This window comes from Sturnus vulgaris, chromosome 6 (assembly GCF_052056855.1).
Source record: "Sturnus vulgaris isolate bStuVul1 chromosome 6, bStuVul1.hap1, whole genome shotgun sequence".
Classification (NCBI taxonomy): Eukaryota; Metazoa; Chordata; class Aves; order Passeriformes; family Sturnidae; genus Sturnus; species Sturnus vulgaris.
Window position 1 is genome coordinate 2,893,364 of NC_142248.1, and position 26,986 is coordinate 2,920,349.

Below are 26,986 nucleotides of genomic sequence, written 5' to 3' on the forward strand. Positions count from 1 at the left end.
TGTGTTGGTTAAATTAAGTAATTTTTCCTGGACTTCTCAATGAAATACTGTGTTAAAGATGACTCTGGTGTAAGAATACAAAGCATGTTCAATTTGTAATAGTACAACAAAAATAACTGCATGGTCATTAATTGTTTGTTATTGACAATCCTCTTTATTTAGAATGAAAATTTTGATGGGTTTGTAGTTGAAGTTTGGAGTCAGCTGGGAAATCAAAAGCAAACGTGAGTATAAATTTCTAGGATGCAATTCCTAAAAATCAGCTCCTTTAAAGCATCCTTTTAATTTGTCCATGTTGATTTGAATAGGTCTTTATTTATGAATGCACTTCATTCTGGAACAACTAAAGGTTGTTCTGCTTGTCTTACAATGAAGTAGAGGGGTTTACCTCAACTCTACATGAGATCAAAGATTGTATCATATTCTTCACAGTGGGTTTAGCAGGCCACATTAGTCTTTCATACTTGAGTTTTGTGTGCTATAACTTGTACAAGGATGTAGAGGGTACCTCAGTTGCACATTCACTCCCATGCTGGGACTGGCCTTTGTCATAGCATTGGTTTGGATTAGTGGGTGAGGCTTGGAACAGTGTGATATTTTCAAGACCTAAGGTAAATGCCATACTTCTACTTCATGAGGAAAAGGCAGAATATGGTGGTGAAATTAATGATTCAGTGCAGGAATCTGAAGAGTGTGTGTCAGTTTTGCAGGAAATTCAGGTATCCATTTCTCTAAAGCACAGTGTTTCTTACAGATCTCTGTTGCCTAAAATGTCTGGGGGAAAATAGCTTCAAGAAAGTTGCACAGAATGCTGAGTTCATTATGGAAGGCTTTCACCTTTCAAAAAACGGTTACTTCAGGTTATTCTGGTTAGGGCAAATGCTGCTGACTGATGGCATGTATTAGTTACTTCTCAAACTGAGTGTACTATTAGCAGTCGTACCTTTTCCTTAGAAAATTAACACTTGGGAACAAAAAATTGAAACTGCAGAATCTTTTTTGCTTTGTAAAGGGCTCCATCAATTGCCCTGCAATGAGTAATCCTTCAGTTATATGGTCTTGGTTATAATTAGGTGATTTGCTAGGTTATTCCTAAGAGCTTATCTGTATCCTGAGCTCTGAACCTAGTGCAGTGTCTGAATAATGTAGCCAAGAAGGTGACTGAAGCAATTAGTAACTGCCAGTCAGAAGTGGGTAGTAGTGGTCATTTTATTTACTGTGATTGCTGTATTTAAGTAAAACCATTAGTTTTCTTATTAGTTAATGTGGTTATAAGACATGCTGCCTTGAGGAGCTGGAACAGAGGCTACACACAGAGATAAGGAGAATAAAATGGGTATTGTGAGCCCACGAAAGGCCTACAAAAGCCACACCCTAGCAGTATCAGTGCCACAGTCGTGGCCCCTGCCTGGATGGCTCCAAGATGGAAGCAAAGGAGGGGGTTGGTCCCAAAATCTCACACTTTTATAGGTTCTGGTTAATTTGCATGAACTCACCCTCCTCCTTTCCACGTAGTTTGTGCTTAGGGCCTGAAGTTTGGGGAAACTGTCCTTGAGTTCTTAACTAGAACAGGACTGTTTTGTCTTCATCACCCTAGCACATCAGAAAAGCACATCCAAGGAGAACAGGAAAACTTAAAACTAAAGGCATCAGACAGACTGTATTGCAAATGAGCAAAGCATACTTTTTTATTAGCTCCACGGTGAGTTTATTTGTTGCATGGTAAAAACACTACTCTCTGCCAGGAGTAATGTTGGTTTAAAATGGTGTTGTTTCACAGAATCACAGAATAAGCTGAGCTGAAAAGGATCCACAAGGATCATTGAGTCCAGCTCCTATCCCTGCACAGCACTATCCCCAATAGTCAAACCATGTGCCCAAGTGTATTGTCCAAAGGCTTCCTGACCTCTGTCAGCCTGGTGCTGTGGCCAGTTCCCTGTGGAGCCTGTTCAGTCCCCAAGCACCCTCTGGGTGAAGAACCTTTTTCTAATATCCAACCTAAACCTCCCCTGATGCAACTGTTACCAGAGAGAAGAGATCAGTGTCTGCCCCTCCTCTTCCCTTCACAAGGAAGATGTAACTGCAGTGAGGTGTCTCCTCAGTCTCCTCCTGGCTGAACAGTCTGAGTGACCTTTATACAGCTTCCCCTCAAGGCCCTTCACCATCCTCATGGCCCTCCTTTGGGCACTCTCTAACAGCTTGATGTCATTTTTATATTGTGGCACCCAGGGCTGCCCCAGCACTGGAGGTGAGGCTGCCCCAGCTCAGAGCAGAGCAGGACAATCCCTGCCTTGCTCGGCTCTGTGACAGGGTTGGCCTTCCTGGCTGCCAGGGCACAACGACTCAGATTCAACTTGCCAGTGACCAGGACCCCCAGAGCCCTTTCCATGGCACAGTTTATCTAACTGTGTGCTGGATATTTTGGCCAGGAGGACACTATGAGAAACAGGTGTCATAAAAACTGTACTAGAGGAGATACTGCTGTTTAGTTGCCTTAGCCTTCAGTTACCTGAGTGTTATTTAGGTGACACACCACATCCATTCACTGTCTGTCTGTTATTGATAGAAAGGAGTGGGAAGTATTTTCCATAAGTTCTGAAAAGGAAAGGGTTATTCTCACACTGTATAATGGTTACTGGAGCCTTTTCTCTGAGTCAGTAATGTGTAATCATATGTGGCCATTGTGAACAACACTTAAGGATCATCCTAACTTAAATGTGAGATTGTCATGAAAGCATAAAGGGAAACAGAAGTTAGAAACTGCAGGTTTTCCTCCATTTAAATGCTTCATTGGAAACTCATCGTGGGTTTTTCCTCTTTTTATTGCCATGTCTCTAGAAATGGTTAGAGTGTTTAAGTTGCTCAGTGCCTTGAGTTAGGCTTGCTGCATTCTGAATGAGGCCAATTGAGACAGAAAGCTGAAGCTGGGCTCGATGTGCAGTTACAGCTGTTTTGTGAATGTGCGAGGCTCACATCATTTACAAGGCAATTTTGTCTCATGATGCTTCTGAGCTGTGGGACCAGTGTCTTCATTTTGAGTTTAAGTGTGTTTTCCTATCACTTGCTTTGAAGCTCGATGGCTTGGCTATCCAGTGCCCCAGGAGTTTTCCCTAATAATGTTTTTTGGAGGGAACAGCTTCTTAGAACAGATCTTAAGGGGCAAAATTAAGCGAATTTATTACGTTGGCAAGCCTGTATTTTTGTTGCACTTTGAGTGCTGTTACTTTGGGATCAGCTCATTCCATTTTGAGTAGCAGAGTTTTTTTCTGGGTAAGCATAGGTGGCCTTGTGCTTCACGTGTTCCTGTCAGGAGCTGGAGCAGCGCAATGCCTCCTTTAGCCCACAGCGTGGCAATATTGTAGCGTGAATCACACCCCATCCTCCCTCAGCTTTTGTCTTTCGAAAGTGGCAAACACCGGGAGTAAAGCAAGTTCTTCACCTTGGGAAAGGTGGGGATTAGTTCGCAGGAGATGTCAGTACAGAGGTGAACCCTAATCCTTTGGAGAGGTGAAGTGCTTGTAGGATGGGATTTGTCCATGCTCCAAATAAAGCATCTGTCATAGCTGTTAGGTGCAGTTTAGGCTTTCCTGGTTCAGATCCTTCAAGGTCAAATGCCTGGAAGTAGCTTAACCTGCTTCTAGTTAAAGGGACAAAAGATCATAATGATGCTCCTGGGAACAGATATTTTGCCTTCAAGCTGCTTTCAGGGAAGTCTGACAATACGAGGAGACCTGCCTAGCTAACGCCATTTATTCATGTTATTTCATATGAACATGTTTTAGTTTAAAAGTAAAATTTTTAAAAATCCCGTTTTCCCCTGACATACAAGGAATAATATCACATAAGCAGTAAACAACAGGTTATTGAAACTCAAGACAGGTGCATAAAAATGTATGGGTATACACTGCAGCTGCCAGCTTGCTTTATGCAATGTTAGAGCAGTGGTGTCAATCTAGGGAAAGATATTTCACAGAGAATCATTATGGTTTTCATTTTTCAAAACATAAATTAAGTGCGTACTTAGCTATTAAATTAATAAATGGCACTCAATTATTCTATATATTTCATATATCTGTGTTGAAGGGAAAGCTATAGAAATTGTTCCCATGGTGGTTTTAACTGTATTATGGAAAAGATCTGTGATCCCATCCAATGTGCTGCCTTAGTGGTGCAGGAACACTTGATACAGCACAGATTTCTTTATCCAGCTTAAAATGACAACAGGGGAATTTGCTTATGGAACATTTGTCCCTGATACAGTGATTCAGCTACAGAATCAGTGTCCACTCTCTAAAGACAATGTGCAGTGATACTGTCTAGCAGAGTGCACCCAGAAGCAGGTGAGTCTGCAAAAGAATCTGAAAACCTGCAGATTAATGCCCTAACTCACCAATAAACTGGGCTATGATTTAAAAACTACGTCATATATCAGAAAGCTGGATTAATTGCAGCTGAAGGTTTCTTCTCAGTTGACCTCAGCTGAGCAAGTGTCCCCATGAGATACCTCTTTTCAGTAGCTGAATCTGAATATTGGATGGGCATTCTAATAACACATGCTCTTCCTTGATGTTGGGGCTTAAAAATTGCCTAAAAGCTTAAGGATGATTAAATTGTGTAAGAATCTTCATGTAACAGGCTAACAGTGCTCACTCTTCAGTAGCACATAAATACTGTGACCAGCCTCTTGAAGAACCTGTGATCACTAATTTTTAAAATTAGGTAAACTTAGACACTTCTCCCTCAGCCCTTTGCATGTTTCTAAAAAACCTCTCTTTTTTGGGGTACTCAAGTTAACTTCAGAAATGAGTGAAAATTTTTCCTTCAAGGCCCAAGGAGTTACATAAGAAGAGTCTTCAGTTTCCTGTTTATTCTATCTGGCATCACAAATAAGGTGAAATGTTGCTAGGAAGTTGTGTTACTGACATCCACTAAAACATGAAATTCTGTGGTTTCAGGCTCACTTCTGTAACTTCTGTTTTATGTCTTCTTAAGCAGAACTAACTCAAACTAGTTTGGGTTTTTTCAAGAACAAAAACTTTTTCAATCATTCTAGTTTGGGGTTATAGAATTGTTCTGTAAGGCTTAGCAGACTAAAGTCTTAAATTATATAAATCTTTGGTGCTGCTTTATTTTACATATTGATTAAATGTTGATTTATCAACATTATTAATTTTTAGAAGAGATTTACATGCCTGAATATATCTGCCTGTTTTCATGTTAGATGTCCTGAGCAGCCTCTTCTCTGGCTGTTGATGTAGGAGCCTTGGTGCCTCAAGTCTTACACAGCAATGCTGTATGCATGCTTTGTATACTTTCACGTGTATAAAATGGCATTTGGGTCTTCTGTTTAGGTTCTTAATTTTAGAAATAACACCTCTTCCATCTGAAGAACCTGAATTGCTTTGATACTGTGCATGACCTGTTTTGGGGCCTGTTTTATATTGACCACTTCAGGCTCTTGCAGATGTCTAATACAGAATACAGATACTTTGAAGTACCCTCTGTAGCACTGGTACCTACTTCTTGCCTGTGTTTTCTGGGAATAGAATTATTAATATACAAATCATAGTAGCATCAAATTTAATGGGAGATGAAAGACTGCATCTAACTGATGCTGCTTCCTTTCATGCTGGCAGTCATTGCACAGTGGAAAAGGGTTCAGCTGCCCACCTTTTACCCTAACACATAGGAAAGTAGAAATCTAAATGATAGAAATCTAAATGAGCTGAGATATCCTATGCAGATGATACCTCAATTCTAATCTGTTTTGCTGCTTCTTATACTTTAAATCTACTTCTTAAATAATTGCCTTTTTTTTCTAAAACTTTCTTGCCTGATTTTGCAATAAAATATTCCAAGTTATTCATCCCATGGCATTTAAGTTGAGAAATGTACATGGCAGTAGTATTGAGAGACCTGAGCAAGCAAAGGTTCTCCTGCTTATTTAGTTAACAGCCAGACAAGACCATGTCTCACTTACTAATCTCAATTGTGGGTTTTCTGGGTGGGTTTATTTCTCTCTAGAGACCTGGATATGTTGTGAAAAAGGCATAATATACTCATAATACTCTCACAGGCTACATAAAAATGCACACAATATTCTGATCAGTCCAGCATTACTTGACAGCTGGTACTGCCATCACACAGAATCAATCTGAAAAATGTGATTTTTTTTGTCACTCTATGCAGAAGATGACCTTCAGGCATCTTATTAATGTTGGTAGGAGTAGAGGAGGAAAAACTTTTCTGGTAGTTGTATCCTTCATGTTAGTCCCTGAAAAATTAATCTCTTAATCAAAGATTTGCCATAATTCACTCCAGTTTCTTGGTATTAACTAGGCAGTGAAATGGCAGAAAAGGGAAATTTCTTCTTCAAGTAGACAGCTTTATTTTGTCCAATTTTCTTGACAAGGCATAAATTTTAGGGAGCAGTGACTCCCAGTTTGTTCAGAAAGGTGACTGAAGTTGGAAAGCTACAGAGCTTTGAAGGGTGGTGTAACTGAAGGGAAGGGTATGAAAACCTTTCATATCTTCTGCAAGGCTTTGCAAATGCATTGACATCCCACTCTTGTGCACTGAAATAAACTGTTCTACAAGGTGTCCAAAATGCAGTAGACCAGCAATGCTGGAAAAAGTGATTTTTGGAAAGATAAGCTTGCCACAAACAATGGGTGATGAAAATTTGGAGGTCTGCATACTTTATAGGGGACAAGGTACTTTGAAATCATAAACACTTGGAAAATTGACCTACCAAAGAGTAGTGATAAGAGAAGGCCTGAAAGAGTATGAATGAAGTAGACCTTACTTAGCTCAAAATAGACTCTTAGAGCTGCCAATATTTCAGTAGCTACTCTGAAGTTAAACTTGACTATAGTGAAGTGTCTGGTAAATATTTAATGAAGCTTTTTTAGAAAGATTGATTCTATTTCTACTTTCCTGTACCTCATTATAATGTTTAATATGTCAGTAGCTTTTCTTTCAAGATTGCCAATGGTAACACTGGAGAATATTGCATTTAAAACACTGGAAAACACTGTTGGGACACAGTAAAGTTTTAATTTATAGCACAATAAATGAACATTCTTCTGATGCTCTTTGGAGGAGAGGGAAGAGTGCACATTTGATTTACTTCATCTGTCTTGGCAGCACATGGAAGTGAGCCTAAATTTAGTCTTTAGCCATTAATCTTGCCTGATTTGCCAGAAAGTTTTCAGGGCCCAGAACCCTGGCTTGACAGATTAGTGAATAGATATTAATCTGGGTTTCTTGAGCAAGAAATCTGCAGTTGTCCAGCTGTCCTTTTTCTTCTTGACCTCCCTCAAGTTGAAGGTAATTATTTTTCAGCCAGATCAATACTGATTGAATTTTGTGGGGGCAGAGCAGGAAGTGGCTGTTTAGATGTAGCCTGTTTCAGAGTGCACCAACAATCCAAAGTGCATTCCCACCCCTCTTTCATACCACAAATCTCTGTCCTGTGTTTACAGTTGTAGGTCATGTTTTTATATTTATATGTTTTAAAATATGACCTTTTAAGTGTAGTCACTGTTTTTGTGGGTATGTCTCTGCCTTTATGGATCAGTCTTTGCCTCTGCAGAATGGCAGTGAGGGTGTTAACCTTGTTTCTAAATGAAAAAGATCTGATCTTGTTCTGTGAGCTGAACCTATGCTAGGTTCTTTTGTCCTATCCCACCCTTCTTTTTATCCCCTCATATTCTAAATAATTAAAGTCAGCAAATGTTTTGCATGGTAGAATTCTCAAAGCTCCTACAGCTAACAAAGGCAGCAAGGCAGAGAAGAGAGATCCTGCTGATGAACACTGTAGAATCATCTCAAGGCGAGAGGAATTGATTCTTTGGTCAAATTTATCTTATATATAGCATTTCTGACATCTCATAAAGGTTGAGTTATACTGTAGTTTGGGCATAATCAGTTAAAAAGTTCACTAAGCCATGAGATACAAATCAGTGGGAAAGCTTGCTTACCTAGTTTTAATACTGATTATAGCTTTTGATAAGATTATGTCTTGTGGGAGTTGTGATAGATGTCTATGTTTATATCAATAAATGTCAGTTTAGCTTAGTGTTGTAATTTTTTAATGTGTTCCTGTGGAAAATTATTTTTCTATGATATAATTGTTTTGTCTGAATAGTGACACTCCTAATGTGGAATGAATATGGTAAAGTAACAGGAGTAAAAGCTGTTGGTTTTCCAGAGCAAGAATGGTAGAAGTACCTGCTGCAGACAGACCAAAATCTGATTCCTGTAATCCCATGTCTTCACCCAGAAGAGAAATATAGGTGGCAGTGTGATAGTTCATTGTTAAGGGCTGTTCAGCACAGCCAGCTCTCTAATTGTAAGCACAAAATATTGCTGATATTGGAAAAGTGATAAAACATGCTGTTTGTCTGCCAGAATTTTGAGAGTTATGGCTTTTGTAGGCCCCAGGAAGTTTTCACCAGCCAGCAAACCATTTCAGGGAAAATGGAAATATTTGGTTACCTCTGGGTAGTGTCTACATTGTGAAAATCAAGCATAATTACCCTGATGGATAATTATATAGGAAGAGCAATAGCTTCAGGAGAATATCTCTAGAATTATACTGCCTTGAAAGGCATGACAGTACCAAGATGTTGTTTCTGAGATTTCAGGTCTAATCCAGTTTAAGTGGAGCAGACAGCTTGAATGATGGCTTTTGTCTATTCTGCCTTTCCTGCTTACACAATTTTAGCCTCCTGGAATGGTCACCAAAGTTGCTTTCTGTTTGGTTCTGGCTTAAGTGTAGTCCTAACAGATCTAGAGTTCTATAGTAATATCATCTGACTGGGTTTGTGGATCCTCCTGGCCAGTTGAAAAATAGGAAAGTTAACTTTGTTCTGAAAAATCAAATGACTTAAGAAAGGCACTCAGAAGGGCTATGTTTGTAGTGCAAATTTAGGTAATATTGGATTCCTCTTAAGATGACATTAAACTTTGTTTCTGCAGATTGAAGGGTTTTCTATTAACATCACCATTCTAGTTAGGAGTGCTAAAAACAGTTTGCATAAGAATTTTAGAGTTTGTTTTCCTATTGAAATACCAAGAATATGGATATGAAAATCATCTTTTGTGGAAGTTTATTTAAATGATGCAGACAGAAGATGCTATTTCCAGATATGACATTGTCAAACATGTATTTTGTAGGTATACAGAGAAGTATTGAGAAACAAAAGGATTATTTATACAGGAAATAAAAACAGCAGAAGAAATGTTTCTAAACACAGGCCTCAGAAATATCCCTTAAAGAGTGCATGTTTTGCTCTGAAAGTATCTTCACAAATTCTTGTGTGTAGCAACACAGTGACAACTTTAATCTCTTCAAAAGCTGCTTCTTCAGAACAGTGTTTGGTTCTTTTATTGATCTAATTCTTTTCACCAAAAATTACCTCAAGAAGTGACCTGATAAGATATGTTAGCTTGTTTTACATGCTAACAATGCATAGTTAGATTAAAATAAAACTAAGAACTCCAGGGTGATCACCAGTTCCAATAAAACTAAGACTGTCTTAAGCAGTGAGACAGTTCATAGTGCTTAAAGAGGGTAAACCTAATCAGTCTTCCTAATATTTTTTTCTGCTATGATCATTTGCAACAAATTGTGTTTGTCTCTCTTGCCAGCTGCATCTTTTCAATTATTACTACTGTTTCTTGTTCTTGTCAATATATAGCAGCAGTTTTCCTGCCTTTCCCTCTAATCCTATATTTATATTTCAGGGAGTTGATTCACTTGCTCACTCACCTTTCTGAAGCTCTGCATGAAGCTCAGCTTAAACTCATACTGGTCATCCCTCCTGCAGTGGCAGCAGGGTGAGTATTCCTATTTAGATGGCAGCTTCCAGGTGAGAAATACTTTCTTGTCTGTTAAACAGTAAGTTCAAAGCTTTGTTTAAAGCTGTGCAGTTTAAAAGAAGAAGAAATTATTTGGGTTTGAATGGTAGTCCTTTCTCCATGCATATTGCACTGAATAGTCTTTGTAACTATATGCACTCACACATACCTGTTAATTTTTCATGTGATAGAGGAGCCAACAAGGAGAGGTGCTATGCTGGACCTTGTTTTCCCCCACACTCCAGCTGGGGTGTCATGAGAACACAGCAGAGGGACAGAATCCCCTTCCTTGACTGCTGGCCACACTTCCCTTGGTGCAGCCCAGGATGTGGTTGGCTTTCCCAGCTGCAAGTGCACAGTTGGCTAACAATTGTATAGCTGGCAATGCAAGATTAATTTTTTTTCCCCTCAAGTTTCCTTTCTTCCTTTAAGCTGTTCAGCAACCTTATGCCTGCATATGAAAAGTCAGTAATGTAAATCAAACAGAGAAGCATTCTTAGGTACTTTTTCAAATGTGAGTTAGTAGACAGCTAACGAAAAATATGACAATTTCTTACTTTTCTCACTTTGGGCTGTACAGCAGTATGGATAGGCTCACAGCCAATACAGATTATGGCAGTTTAACAGCACAGTTTCAGGACAGTGTTGTACAGCCTCCTACATTTCTTGTAGGCTGTCACATCTTTCAGTGTACATTCATTTTCAAAGTGCCAGAAAGGCTGAGAAAATTGAATGCCTGAGCAGTCTGGTAAATGTTGCTTCTGTGGCTGGACTTTTTACTGCAATGACCTCAAGTTTTTGTTGAGTTTTATGAGGAGGTCCTATAGCATGTTGGGGAAATAAAGCATTTCTGCTTACAGCTATCAGTGCAGACTTCAATGGGTCTGACTGAAAAGATTCAGGGATCCTGTAGTAATGACTAAAAGGTTTTCTGTGTACTGCCATTGGTTAGCATCTGCTCTATAACTGTGGTGTCACCTCTTCTGTAGCTTAGTAATGTAACCCCATCCAGACCAATTCCTGAATGGAGCTACTTCCTACCTGGACTGTAAGCCCAGAACAATGTCTGCCTAATTTTGTTCTTCAATTGCTGCCTGAAATCTGATTGTATTTTGTTTTCTGTAAAGTATGTACTTGAGAGTATTTATTTTTCTTTATATTTTCCTCTGTTGCATGCTATAACTGATTTATGTCCTTACAAGAAGTAGGTAGTTTAATGCAAAAATCCCTTTGCTTCCATGTGGGGCTGACCACCCAATTTTGGTAGGCAGAGAGAGGAAAACAATGTGTTGAAGACTGTGGCAAAAGAAAACAATAAATTCCATGTAAACTGGTAAAGTAGACAGTTTTGCACAATATTACCTGTGCAGAGTCCTTTACTTAAAGGACTGAAGGCCTAGTTGCATTTTGAGGTGATTCCTTCCTGTCCCTCAAGCACCTATGCTTTTACCTTAGCTCTGGATCACTAATCCTCTGATTTCTGCCAGATTTCTCTGGAAAATTATGGGCTGGTATGCCTTTGCATCACATGGCTTTTCAGTGGTGCTAACAAGTACTTTGAGTTTCTTCTGATTTGGTTAAATCAAAAATAATGCAAAATTATTATGCCTTATCTCGTGTCTGTCATTTATTCCAATCTTTCATGCTGCCCTCTTATGTCCTATATCTTATTCCAATTGCTAGTTACTTTAAAAAATAATTTTCTACTGCTATTAATTTTAGTCTTTACAGGTGAAGAAAAAGAACATTTTAAACATTTTTCTAAAATGTCTTATCAGTCACTGCATCATCACACAGATGCTTTTTTAAATGCTAATGCATGCTCTGGTAGAATTTAAGTAATTGCTATAAACAGCGTTCATGTTTGAAGTGCATTTGTGCTTTTGGTGGTAGGGAGAAAGTGGAGAATAGCACAAACCTCAACATTCCTGTTCATTGTGATACTTACTGACCTTACCAAGGTCAGCCAGAGGCACCTCAATCTGTTTTGTTCCCTAAACAGAGTTGGAGCCTCTATAAAACCTCTGTATTCTTAAACATGTTTTGCCTGCAAACAGAATTTGCAAAAAGAATTTGCATTTTTTCGGTTACTATCTTTCAGGACTATTTCTCAGCTGAACACCACACTGAGGTTTGGATCTTGTGTTGTCATTGCTGCCTCCTGCTGTCCTGCACATTGACACAGTAGTGAGGTCACAGTTCTGAAACTTTTGTGAACTGGGATTTAGGGATGCACTACTAGAGCTGAAAAGAGATGCCTAGCTAAAGTGCAATTTTTAACCTGAAATAAGTTTTGTTCCTAAATGGCCTGTTTGTAGAGGAGCTGTGAGAAATAACTGCTGTAGTTTATATAAAAGAATCTGGAAGTCTCATTCCTCTAAACCAATTATATGTATCTTTATGCATTCCTAAAGTTTTTGGGATTTATCCATAAACCTTTATGGCCCAGGAGAATTCAATAATCACATTCTTTTCAATCAGTAATCTTACATAAGCCACCTGTCTGTGTCTTCCATGTATGTGTTCTTATTGCATTAACTAGAAAAAACACCTAAAGTTTTTGAGTAAATAGGTTGTTGAAAATAGATTCATAACTTACAGAAGCATCTTCAAACACTCACAATGTCCATGTATACCTTAAAACTTAGAAATATATTGGCTTTAATTATGTCAATCAGCAGAATTCTGAAATTTTCTTTCTACCTGACTTTTTGGATAGCAGCTGTACTTGAAAATATTTGACTTATAGGATACAAGGCTTGAACTGAAAAGTGCCTCTTACTGTGTATTAAATATCTCGTGTCTTGAAACTCACTTTGCATTTTAACACTTCCACATGGTTGAAAGTGTGCTTTAATGCATCTTACATTCTTTAGTGTTTGGAATCACTGTAGACTGTTAACCAGAAATACAGCAAAAGGCATGGAAATAAGTACCATCAAGAATCAAATAATATATCAGAGTTCAGCAGCTGGCAATAGACTGATAAAGGAGACGTGAGCTCTATGTGGAGCATTCTACCCAACTGGGATGTTAGGAGCTGAAACATTGTCCCTTTTGTGTTCTACCCTGATTAAAATTTAAAGAGAGCATAGTCAAATGTAAGCAGTTTATTTAGGAATTTGTAATTTAGACTCTTTTGATATGCATTAAGATCAAAGCAGACTGTCAGCAAATGCTATCTGAAAGGAGACACTTAAGAGCTAAAAATACTAGTTTGCTGAGGGAAAACCCATCTGGAAAATGCAGCACTGCACATGAGATCGAGTGTGGGATGCAGGAAGAAAACATGTTGGATCATCTGTTTAACTTCTCAAATTCAACTTTTGCAACAAAAACAAAGAGAGACTGATCCTCTACTGAAACTTGCTTTGGTAACTGAAGGTTCCAGTCGTGCCTTTGGATTTTGCTTTGCTTGTAAAATGTTCCTGTCTAAAAGAAAACTTCACTCTTTAAATCCACACATTTTTATAGCTTTTCACAACATTAACCAGAGGCAGTTGAGTTGGCATAATCAAAAGTAATCAAGAGTTGGGAATGTGTTTGGATGCTGACTGGGAGGCAGGAATCTCTATAACCATCTTTACTGTCACAGAGAATGCATGTAGAGCTCCCATGGTGGAAAACAGAGATTGAGATAGCGTTTTCATCCACCTGATGTCTAGGAATTGCATGATTTTCCTGCAAATGTAAATGATTTACAAGAGAGAGGAACAGCAGGAGCCAAAGCTATTCTTTATGAAGTGTGTGTAATTGTCCCTTGTGGATTGGAGTCTTGCAGTTGCAGATGTCTGAAGAGACGTGCAAGGATTGCAGTGGTGTGTAAGTGGTTGCTAGAGCAGATGGTTTGCTGAAGATTTCCCCTCTATCTTTCAACAGAATGTCTAAAGAAGTTAAAATTTTACTGCTTTTAACATGCATGGACATTGATGACTGTATAAACTATGGGTACCATTCTATGATGTCAGTAGCCAGGCATATTCTGTCCATTGCTGATGGTGAGTAACTCCATTGGTCCTACTAATCCTGGGCTTGGTTAAATTACTACCTTAACTATATGCAATTCAGTGTTTTATTGTGCTGCAGGAATTATACTGGGGAAAGATGTGTGGATGTTTTTCCACTGATTTCACAAGCCTCTTTCCAAATAGGATAGCTGTGCTGGAGTGAAATACCTTTATGCCTAAACATGCACTTGCATAACTATGTTGGGGGGAAAATAAATATGGTAAATGGACCTTGAAATTTGGTTGCACCTGTTCTCATAAGTCATGGGCATCGGGTTGGTTATTTTGTTTCTCTCTACTTAAATTCTTTATAATGTTACAGATCTATTCTCAAAGCAAAAGGTGAGACTTTGGATAGTAACTCTTTTCTGTCTGCAAGTAAATTGAATTTTATCTGACTAGATTATTGCATGTTTTGTCCAGGTTCAGCAACCATTTTATCCACTGTGTTTCCCAATTACTGTCAAGAAAACAATGAGTAAAGAAAATTAGGTTTATTTACATAAGCTATCATTGGAGGGAGCATCAGTAATGTTCCTGTTTCTTTCTGTCCTGAGAAAGAATAAAGACAAAGTTATTGGAAGCTGTAGGTACAGTGTTCTTTTCACAGAGGTTCTCAATCTATCCATGGTTGCATAACCATTGCCTTCCTGGCATTTGTAGTTTATTACAGACTTTAGACATATGATATAAATATGTTAAGTCTCAGTATACACTCATTAAAAGCTGTACATTTTGTTAAACATAGTGTTAAATAACTCTATTTAGGTTGTTAGTAATTGCTTTCCTTGGGCTTTTATCATCCCCTGAAATATGATCCTTTGGGCAAAGTAGAAATAAAAATGGCATTGGTTGTGTCACTTCATAATATAATACTATACTCTTTATTGACATTTTGATGGTTAGGATATGCACTAGGCAGTTTATCCTGTGTGATGGATATCCTTTTAACACACTTTTCTTCAGGCTATAAGACAGTAGCTGCTCCTTGAATAACAGATGGCTCTTTATCTCTTGATGTGGTGCAGAATCTGTAAATGAGAGAAAGGAAACTGTGAGGTAAACAAGTAAACTTAGGTGCTGAGAGGCTCCACGGGCAGCATGATCTGTGGTGGAGCACTCCAGTGTGCTGCCCAGGGGAGCTTCCTGAACTGAAAAGCCCTCAGGGAACTCATGAGGAGGTGAATTGGTTGAGGAGTATCCAGGAGTGAGGGCACACACATTTAGAGAGCCAGGGAATTACAGCTTGGAAATTCTTTTCAGGCCTGGATTTCTCCTGACTCTCAGCTCCATTCCCAGGCTGACAAGCTGACTGCAGCTTCAGTTAGGGAGGAGTCTCCCAGGGTGATAACATGGTGACAAACAGAGTGGAATTCATCATAAACATTAACACCTGGTGTCTTTCCCGTGGGATACATCCTGAGGTGCTGTCCCAAGGATGTTTTTCCCAATTGTCCAATGAGCTCCTGTCCTGTCCCAGCTGCACTAACACACTTTAAATCCGGGCTGTCTGTACAATAAATTGGCCTTTTTTCCCCAAAGAGCTCCGTGTGTGTTGCTGTCCTTTCTCTCTCTTTGCAGTGCAGTGACCACACAGGAGTCCAAGAGAAAAGCAGATTACAGGAATCACACCCTACCTTCCCTGGTAGAGACTTTTTAGGCAAACAGGGCACATGACACAGAAGATTCCCTGTCATCTTTCCACCTGACTGAACGTGTGACTTAAGGGATAGGGGGCAATGGTGATAAGTTCTTGCCTGTTGCAGCAGTTGCATCTCCTCTGCCATTTCCCCACCTTCCCCACTTTATCATTATAAAGAGTTTTAGAATTATAGACGTAGCTACTGCTGCATTTCCGAGGAGTAAAAAAAAAAAAATCCGATGAAAAATCCCTAAAACTTTGGGGCTTTGTATGTATCAATCATAATTAAAATGCATGGAAGACAGTGTTAGAAAGAGATTGTTTCACTTGTTTAAGAAGCCTCAGGTAACACAAAGTAGCTTTATACTTTTAGTAATTTTATCAAGCTAGCATAATAATAACTAGATATGTCAAGCCTTGATCCTTGATTTAAGTAATTGTATGCAAAATAGCTGCTGTTCTTAGCTGTGTTTTAATAACATGCCTGCCAGTACAAAGCAGAGGTCAGTGAGCAAGATGGTTTCATTCAGCCTTGTGGGACACAAAATTGGGGATTATTAGTAGGAGTGAAGCATGTTGTAAACAAACCACTGGAGCTGTTGCTGTCTTTGTGACATTCTCAAAAAATGCTACTATTGGCAATTGCATACAGTTTAGCTAGAATAATTTGTTATCTCCTGGACAGTTTCTGACAGCTTATATCAAAGCAGTATTTAAATTAAAACCAAACATGTTTCTCCCTGATAAAAAGTACAGTTAATCTCGCAGCCTCTAGAAAAATTTCTGTCTTTATTGACTTCTTGAGATGCACAGCTGTAGTGCAGCTGCTTTCATTTTAAAGCTACAGGAACCCAAACCACTTTCTCTCTTCAAATATTTGAACATAATGTATGTTCTTGTCTCATCAAAATACAGCAAGCATCCCCAACTTTGGATTTCATATTTGCATATGTAAGGAAAAAAAATCTACAGCTTCTCATCCTGTTACTTAAAACTTCTATAGGTATTTATTATCAGTATTTTCCAGTACTAAACTGCCACTTCTTCAAAATGAACATTTTTGCTACTCAGTATATTCTTTATTTTTGCTGCAAAATCATTGTGGGTATGAAGTACTGTCTTAAGTATCTTCAGCCTTTTCTTTGTAGAGCTGCTGTACAGTGAAAATTACCAGAATCTTATGCAATCTTCATTATTCCACCAATAGGTACTACATCATCCAGTAGCAGTCAATACCAGCTTAGTTTTGCTACTCTGCCTCTTGGAAAGCCTGGCAGGAGGGTAGACACGCTCCTCCTCTTACTTAGTGCTGTCATGCTCTTTTCTGCCTTTCCTAGAAACATACATACATATTTGACACAGTGAGTAACTGCTCATTGGCCTCACACTTTCTCAGCCTAATGGATACCACAATTGACCAGTGTTTTGCATATATGATAAAAGATAGGTGTTTTGGTCTTTTAGAAACTGATTATGAACAGATACTTGTAATTATATTTTTGTTTTATTTCAGTAATCTTTAGAAGTTGCTGCAGATTCAATTGCCTTACCATAACTTTGTGTATACAGAGTGATATGTTTGTTGGTTTACTATTCCAGTGTATGTATGCACACTGTTTTCTTTAGAAGTATTTCCAGCAAGTAGCAATTCTGATGTAGAATATGCAAGTAAATAGCAGGGAAATTTTTATGACAATGTGTGGTAAACAAATTCAATGAAATTATGAGCAGCTTCTAACATCTGTCTGTTTCGGAGTAAAATGGGAGCTGTCACTTACTTTTAACATCATTCTCAGGAAGGACTATGTGGGACAGAATGTAGAGCTTTGAAATTTTGGTAAGTAAATCATGCCAGGGATCAAACCAGCAGGAAACGTACTGGTTGTTTCAGATGAAGTTTCCAATTACCAGATTATGTCAAATAGAAAACCAATTTTGTAGAAAACTGTTTATTTATTAAGTAGGATTTTGCTTTACCAATACATACACATAAAATTATGAAAGATTAATATTTGTGAGAAACAGGGTCATAATAATCTTATTTTGTTGGAATCACTTAATACTGTTGCCGAATTTTTCTGAGCTTTCTACTTGCCTAATCTTTTTGACTTTTCTTTCCAATTTGACAAATGAGGTCACAGAAAAGCAAGGAATTCTAAAAATTATGTTTATTTATTGTAGAGTTACTAAGTATATACCATATATGCTCTGCATGCTTGCTGTTGCTGATAAAGAAATTTGCTGCTGGAAGACAATCTCTGGATAATCAATATACAGAAAATGAGACTTGGGAGGGAAAATCTGAAAGCTAACTATGCACAGCTTTATATTTAGTTGGTGAAATACTTTGCCCTTCATTGTTCCCATAGTTGTCCATCTTCCTGTGAGTATCCTAAAAAAAAAAAAAGGGATATGGAGAGTACAGTTACATATCAAGAGATTTTGTAATTGGGCCCTGTGCGTGAAATTCAGCACTCGAAGGCACAGAAAGCACAGGAAAGTAAGAGGGCTGTCTAGGCTAACTGACTGCTATAGTCATTTTTATTGCATGTTAGAGAACCTGTATAATATGTTTGATTTGGATCACAAGATACAGCTTGAGATATGAGTTTATACTGAGGGGAACAGAAAATCAGCAGGAAATTATTACTGACTACTGAGTAACAGTTACTGAAGCAAGTTTAATAATGTCTTCAAATTATGGTAATACTATTAAATCCTACTCAGTCATGCTACTGGGTTCATGGTTTTTCCCTGTATAAAGGCTTAAAGTACAGGTCTGTCAGTCACATCTTTTTAAAGTGAATTCTGTTAGCAACAGTAAATCTGGATGCTTTTTAATGGCTCTGAACTACATCTGTTTCCCTCGCTGATGACTTCCCTGGTTTTGCTGCTGTTTGTTGGGCTGCCAGCTCAGTTCAGCATGGCTCTGACTGCAGCCATGAGATGTTCTATGCATTTTGCATAGATTCAGAAGGGACTCAAGAGGAAAAATCTATTCTTAGAATTGGCTCTTGTAAAGACTATACCTTACAATATAAAATCAATGCAATGAAGGTCTGACTCTACTGACATCTTCTGAAGCAAGTGCACACATGTGGGTTTGAATTCCCACTAGGGAGAATAGTTAAAATAATCTGTAGGTCAGCTAACAACAAGCAAAGAGAAGGAAGGGTGGAATGTATTCCTCTGCATATCTATCATTTGTAGCTCTACCAACTCAGCCAGTTGGTGTAGAGCAATTACTACATAAGTTTCAGTATTAAGTTGGAAAACTTTCCAAAAAACAAAGAGAAGAAAAATGGTGAGCATTTTATGCAAGGACAAATTAAGGCTACATTTGGTGTGTTAGATTTTTTAAATTAGACTCATATGTTCCAGAGTACAAGCTTGTTTTGCATGATGTTCTGCTATTGGAGCATAGCTTGCCTGGGCATTAAGCCCTGGCATGAAAGGCACTGGAATAGTTTGGAAATGAGGAGAAGCAAATGGTGACACAGTGGATGTTCATTTGTGCATAGTCCTTCTTAAATGACTCCTATGAAGAGACTGAAGTAACATAACAGAAACATCATGAAAGGAGAAGAGTTGACCTTCCCAAAAATGGAACTGGTAAATACAAGCGTCAAAATTAATTTTTTTCTTCTTTGGTAGTGAGATTGTTTGGTTTAGTCAAATGTGTATTCTTATGTTAATTTCAGAGTTTTAGATACATTGTATTTTTAAGTAACTTAAGAATTTGTAAGTGACTGGTCTGCCAGCATGCCTCAGCTCTAAGGACAGCAGTTTTCATGCTTATTTGTCCCTAGCCGTCTGCTGAGATTTCATGCTTTCTTTTCAGGACATATATTGCTTGGCATGTTTCCCCTTCTTGACTTCTGCTACTGGTTTAAACCAGATGGGCCACAGGTAATTAGTTTGGCTTCCTGAAAACTATGTAGGCTATTCCATGGAAAGAACAGACCCCGTGCTTCTCCCTATTTGGAGAGCAAGGACTGCAAAGGCAACAGCTGGGATGGGATGTGTGAATTAAAGAAGAGTGCCAGCCCGTAATGTTCTGCAAAAAATTCATTAGGTACAGAGATACCATTCAGCTTCCTGATAAAAATATAGCAAGTTTTCACTTGTCAGTCTCTTAAAATTCACAGTCCCCCAGTGATATGAAGCACTTGGAGTGTATGAAGGAACTACTCCCAGGACTTTTGTGTTGTGAATCTGTAGCACTCAGTTATAATTTTCTCGCTCATCCAGTTGTCTAGGTTTTGTTGGTTTTAAAATACCTATCTTAATATTTCCTATCTGAGAATTTGGTGAAGAGATTTTTGCCATTGAGAAAATGTGAACACAGTCAGTAATGTGATTTGTGGTTTTCAGTAGAGATGTTTGTTTATTTTAAATTGTGATCTTTTCTGTGGACAAGGAACCAATAGCTCTTATGCTCTGAAGGCATCTGAGTGTTAACATTGCTGCCATGAAATAAGTGCACCAGACAAAGACAGTGCACAAGTAGGCTTGCAGGTTTTTACTTCTGAATTTAAGCAACTGTTCAGAATAGTTGTAGAGTATAGTGTATTAGAAGGTGCAAATAATAAAAAAAAGGTCAAAATAAACTATAACTACTTTAATTTTACTAGAAGTTTATCTAGCAAACTCTTAAAATCTACAAATGAATGGATGTCAGAACTCCCAGACTTCCTACACCTTTAGAAGTTTCTCCCCAATGACTAGCCCAGGTTTGCTCAAGCGATTGTCTTGGGATAATAATATTCAGACTGCTCCAACTCATTACAAATGAACTACTGAACTGTTGTGTTTCCATTCCCTTGTCATTTGCTCATTCTTTTATAATTTGTGTCCCTTGGGATGATGTTTCTCTGACTTATTAACAATAAGGTGTCCTTTCTTGTTATGTAGGCAAAATTTGGAGATGTTAAGATGGGCTTTAGATGGGAAGGAAGGCAATCTCCTACTTTTGTTTCTGCCTTCATCTTTTCCAGCACTTGAGTGTATGAAACTGGGAGAGTGTTCTCTGAGTAGAACCAGATGAATAACCGTGATTGGAAGAGTGTATATGACCAGAGGTGATTGTACTGGTTTTGTGGAATAACCTTTCAATTTGATTTTTAATTCTATTTTAAGAGACTTTTGTACAGAGATTGTTATATACATAAAAAAGTGAGGAGGAGAAATTTATATTAACTTGGCATTTGTGTTGTTTCTCCTGAAATGGACTGACCTTAACGCTGTGGTACAAATGGACATTTTTTGGGTTTGAGATCTAGAGTCCCTGATTTGTCATATTGATCTGGGTTTGTAGGCCACAAGATCAGATACTGTGTTTGGATCATGCTTCACCTCTTGGAGTATTTTGGCCTTAGAAAGGAATTAGAGAAAAATAAATCTGTATTTCAAAGGCTGTTGTATTTACAGTAAGCATGTGCATTTTCTGAAATGCCTGAGTAACATGCATCTCTGCAAAAGCCTTGATCTATTGTGTGGGAGGATGTGCTCACTGAGGGAGAGAGGTCAGAGGCAGAGAACATGCTGTGCTTTTTACAATCTCCATTCAGCTGCATGGAGTTCATCCCCCACTATGTAGTAAATCTGCTTTTGTCTACCTGAGCACCTCTCTTTTGTTGGTTAAACATTCAGTATGGTTGTGTTCTTTTGACAGCAGGGATTAGATCTGTAATTATGCTCATGGCTTTGAACAGCAGTATTGTTTCAAGGTCCTGTTGCTTGCTTGGCTGCTTCATACAGTGTTGTTGTATGTATGACCTTAATTCTGTTTTTAGCCTGATTTCTGAGGTAATAAGGTGTCTGTAAGCTTTCTGTCTTGCATTTCTCATCTCTCTGCTAAAGCTTCTTTGGCTTTTGACCAGTTTCAAGCCAAATTGACATAGGCATAGAATTTTAATAATCAGCTTCCTGTTAGTTCATGAAAATATGCAGCTGGACAGATGAAGATAAAAAAATAATTTTTTTTCCCCAAGATCCAGCTGTAAGAGAGCATTGTAAATGAAACATCTATAGGACACCAGAAATCTAGTTGCAAAACATCCATGGAAACCATGATCCATGTAGAATTGTTTTCTAAGTACTGATAGTGGAAAATTACTTCAGTGAGCTGTCATCCTGAGAGTTTTGAAAGACCTAAAATGAGAAAGGATAGTTACAAAACTGTCAAGAGGATTTTTTTCAGAAAAGGAAATGGTTTCAGATTTAACTTGATTACAACTTGACTGTTTAATTATCAATGCCTATAATGTGTGATGAACAGGGTAGACATTTAGCCTTCTTCTATTTTCTATAGAACAGACCATGCAGGAAGAAGCAGTGAATTTTTATTCAGTGATTGTGCATTAACTGAATTCAGTGGTCTGTGTTCATAAAATGCAGTAGCATTATATTGTAATGCTCCTATCTGCAATAAGCTATGAAAACCAATAATATCTCGTGGTGAAGAAAGATTTGCAAACAGTTGCTTTACAGAAAATTATACATGACAAGAAAATTAAGTCATTACTGAGCGGCTGACTTCTGAAATAGAATCATAGTGGAAACAGAAAATCAATCAGTTTTCCATTATGAAGGCTATTCAAAGATGAGGGTACAGGAAACTTCTCTTTTATAAAGGAGGGTGAAGGTGAGGTAACTACACGAATGCAGTTTGAACTTGCAGCGAATAGCAGTCAGTTAAAAGACCTTTTTTCTCCTTATTTCATTTTGAGAGTAATTGTAGTGAGACAAGAAGTAATTGAGAATGTAGATTCATTTGAAGGTAAATGAAAGTAGCTTTCATTATTGAAGTATTTTTTCCAGTCTTTCAATATGAAAGACTACAAACTCAAAACCTTACAAAAATACTTATCAGTAAAGCATTAATGGGATTTTTGAGACATATGACTGTATATGCAATTTGGAAGATTCAGGTAATAAACCTTCTAGGCTGAGAAACAAACCCCTCTACATTTATTTTAGATATGAAAAGATAGAATAGTAAAAAGAGGCTGTAGAATTCTAAGCTGTGTATGTGGAAATAGCAAGGAAAACAGGTGGTTTCTTTTAAGTCTGTGATGTTGTCCCCGTAATAGGGATTTTTTTCATATTCATGTGGCAGTGTGCCATTGGGAAATGTTGACAAATTCTCAGGAATGTGTGCAAATAAGACTTATGCTCTCAGGGGAATCATCGTTCTGTGAGTTCTGCCAGGTTGCCATTGCTCTTTTACTTGAAGGGGAGAACTTGTAGAGATTATGTTGCATTCCTGAGGCTTTTTATGGGAAGGATTTCTGTGGATGATGTGTAAGGTGGCTTCTTTACTATTTGTTACAAGGAAAATATGTCACAGAATAAAAAAATGTCCATTTAAGGTAAAACAGCAAAGATCTGGAAAGGAAAACTCTCATTTTCTCTTTGCAGTGCCTTTTTGTTCTTCCACCCCCTTTCTGCACACCCAGCAGTCCCATGCCCTCTTTTCTATCCTTAGTGTTCATCATTTCCCTGCACTGATAATTTCTACTTGCAGAAATTTTTGTAGAAAGCCACCTCTCTAAATTCCAGTTGTATGGTGCCTTATCCCTTAAATGCTGAGCAGGAGTGACAGACTTTTAAGTTTAATTCCAGATATGTATTTTTACAGGGCTAAGTCCATATTTCTTGCACATTTTAATAAATATTTTAAAATACCATAAAGAATAGATACAGTATCCATTAGAAAGTCTTGTTGGTCCAAGGAATTTAAGTGAGTGTTTACATTTGGCTGGTATTTTAGAAATATAATCCTACAGATTTTTCTAGAAAACAGAAAATTGAAAAATATGGGGTAAATATCATTCCCTATTAACAGTTGTATCAAACCAGAAAGAAGAAAAAATAAAGCTTCATTTCTTTGAGAGATGCTTTTCCTTTTCAATAGCAAGGAAAACATATTCACCATGAAGTATTAGTTTAAAATATTAATTATATAAGTTAGAGGATACAATCTGATTTTCCTTTTACTGTGGAATTTTATATCATCCTCATTACCAGTGTCTGAGCATTTTCAAGTCACTCTTTAAGTGACAGAACTGATACCTGTCACACTTTCAATGTCTTTTCTGATGGAGATTTGTTTATGCACTTCATCCTTTGCATTGGTATAGTCTTGCTTAGGTCTTTCCCCTGCCTGAAATGTGCTTGCCAGGCAAAAACATGTATCCTGTACTGAAAGTAGACCATGAAGTTTAAGATGAATTTTGGGATCCTGAATTGTCAATCAGAAAAGTAGATTGAGTGATGACTCAAGTCTGAACACTTCCTAGCTTTGCATTTGCTTTTCACAAGAGCATTTATCATTGCCAGAGAAGCTCTTTCATGAAAACATGGAAATCATATTGTGTAAAGAAGACATAAAAATACAATATAGTGCCTGGTTGCATAGGTTGAGACATAATATTGCACTGCCAGATGGAAACTGCTTTGAAAGGGGCTGAAAGCCCCAGAGCTTTTCAATAATAGTGCAAACCAAACCTGTAACTATGAGGCATTGCCTGATAAGTTTAAGGCCTATTTAATAGTAAAAAACTGTCAAGTATCTCAGATTAAAAAAAAAAAAATAGTATTGTTCTTGTTAATAGTATAAGGCAATGGTTTTCAGCAATCCCAGAAAAATCAGTCTTGTCCTTTTACCTTTCCTTTCTTCCCAGTGTCTGGTTCATTGGGATATGCACAGAGGAGCAGGCTTGGTTGTAGTTTCAATCTATATAGTTCAGTTTTTCAGCTGATTGTAGTTCACAGTCATTTTGTTCAATCCAAATTACTGAAAACCCCCATGGATGCTGAATAGCAACAGTTGATATTAGCAGGAATGCTGGGGAATTTCAACCCTTTGAGGATATTCATAGCTGAAAATGGTTTCATCCCGGTGCCCTGTGTTCCAATAGGGTCAGGGCAGTGTCACCAGGCCCATCACTTGTGTGACCTCCCAAGTCCCCCTGCACCATGGAACAGTGCTGCCCCAGGGAGCAAGTCCTGTGGGACAATCCAGGGATCTGGAGCTCCAGGGCTGGGGATTGAGGGGCTGAGGGTACCAGCTGTGCCACCCAGGGCATCCTTTCTCCATCCTCTCTTCATTTCTTCTCCACCCCTCCTGCATCGTTATCCTTCTCCCAGCTCTGGGAGGGTTTCATGATCTTGGGAGAAGAGTTTGGGTCTGGTTTTGCAAATGGGCTGAGGAGCCCTGCCTTGCTCAAAACCAGTGGAAGCTTTAAGAGCAGATTTGGAGAGCAAACTCAATTGTTGCTCTTGCCTCTCCTTCAGCAGTGTCTCTTAATCTTCTTTATAAAGTTTTGAAATTAAATAAACCATGTTAAAAAAATAATCCCAGGTGAAAGTGGAGTCTGTCCCAGTTTAGCAGACTGGAAATATTCAGCAAACTGGTTAAGTTATGCCAAATTCTCTCCAAAATAATGGGATTTAGGCTTGAGTGTTTTAGCAAACTAGGGTAACTAAATACAGGCTCTTTTTTTTGGCCTTTATGGAGGTTTGGAACCTTAGGAAAAGGTTCTTCTCCCAGAAGGTGATTTAGATCAGGCTCTCCAGGGAAGTGGTCACAGCACCAAGCCTGAGAGAGTTCAAGATATGTTTGGACAATACTCTCAGGCACGTGGGGAGATTGTCAGGGCTGTCCTGTGGAGGGCCAGGAATTGGACTTGATGATCCTTGTGGGTCCCTTCCCATTTAGCACATTTGATGATTCTTTGATTCTATGTATATTGCACAAAGCTAATAAATGATGATGAAGCTTCTGCCACTCCACTGACTGTTTTGAAAATGGTATTCAAAGTTTGGAAGAATGATAAGCTTTTGACTTAGACTTGGAAAGTACTGCTTTTGTGGACTTTGCACGTTCTGTGCCAAGTCTCCTGACCTTTTTGTGCTGGATGTCTCAACAAAGTTGTCAGTAGAACATACCTGCCCTTGAGTTAAGTTTACATAAATATCAGAATGACTGGAAAACCACGAATTTGAAGTATAATAGCTGTTGAAAAAATATTTAGGTTTTATCCTTGAGTGCCGTTTTTCTTGACTCAGAACAATTCTAAAGACATGAATCAAATAGTCCAGTGGAGCTTCCAGTTTTGTTCCAGTGGAGTTTCCCAAAGTGCTTGACTTGAGCAGAGTTGACTGGTGGTACTCATTGAACTGGTGAGTGGGGCTTGTTTTTTTGAAGAGTGCTGCTGTTTTAACACTATACATTAATGGACGAAGTATTTTCATTGCTGCTGGGCTTGTTGCAAGTTGGAAATTTGTGCCCTTGTGACTCAGATGGCATTCCTTTGTAATAGAAGTAGTTGAGTTACAAAATTGCTTTGGAGAAAATGATGGCAATATCCATTTTAACCTGTGGCTTTCTTCTTAAGTTACACATGCAAATTTCATTAAAGTACTACCTGGCTAAATCTATAAAGCAATCCAACTTGCCCTAATATCTAATACACATTATAATTACTTTTTATGTTTTTCCCTTCAAGAGTAATCACAATCAATTTACTGAAAATGTGTTTTGATGGAGTTTGCATTGGGAAATTGCTTTGCCTACAGACATCCAAGTTGCCATGACATTGTTTCAAAGATGTATTTATTATTTTCATTCTTGTAGAGCAAGTGTAGTTTCCAATTGCAGTACATCACAAGCAGATGACTGTAAAAAAAACTGAGGTTCACCAGTAGGTTCCAGAAATGAAGATTTAAAAAAAAAAATTGTTACAAGCCTTGAAGGAAAAGAATGGGATTTCTCCTTCCTGTGACCAGTATATGACTGGTTCTGAAAATTTGACAGGCATGCTATGTGATTTGATCTGCCCTGCCTTGTAACCTGCATTTTGTTCACCTCTTTCCATTGCCATGGAACACAGAGAGTCCTTGTGAACTGATAAATGAACACTGTTATGCTCTGGTGATCCATGCAGCACATATTGTTGGATGTAGAATTTGCACACTGATCCAAAAGGGATAAAGATCAAAATATGTGATTTTTCTGCTTATTACTTGCATCTGTCACTGAGCATCTTTTTGCTTTTGACATTTAAGATGGAACGTGAGTGATTTTAAAAGCATACGTTGCCTAGACAAGGCTTGGCTTCTAATTTCCAGATCAAGTAGCAGTTTCTGATACTATTGGGAAAGTCTGGATTCTCCAGTCTCTCTCCTCTGCTCTCTAGAGGAATCTTGTACAATCCTGTAACTCTGCTTCTTAAATGGCAGAGATGCACCTCAGAGTTTGTAGCTGTTAAATTACATTTTTTCCCCTTTTCTCTTCTTTTGCAATGTCCCCCTGTGTACACTTCTGTCCCAGATTATTTGGGACAATGTCCTGCTTCTCTACCTGTTTGTCTCATGCTTCAGAGGCTGAGGACAGGGTTCTTCTGGCACTAGCTTCTCCATTTTAGTTCAGTCCCATCTTTGCAATGTGATTAAAGCTGCCTTATGT

General features: G+C 38.2%; 1 protein-coding gene across 3 annotated transcripts in view; it reads left to right on the plus strand.

Annotated features, from left to right (window-relative positions):
- Positions 1–26,986, plus strand: part of CHID1 (chitinase domain containing 1) — a 103,762-nt gene that overhangs the window by 9,501 nt on the left and 67,275 nt on the right. For all 3 annotated transcript variants that reach the window (XM_088166701.1, XM_088166702.1, XM_088166700.1), the window contains 2 exons: positions 163–224; positions 9,751–9,843. In XM_088166701.1, the coding sequence (XP_088022827.1) occupies positions 163–224; positions 9,751–9,843 (155 nt within the window). The remainder of the gene's footprint in view (positions 1–162; positions 225–9,750; positions 9,844–26,986) is intronic.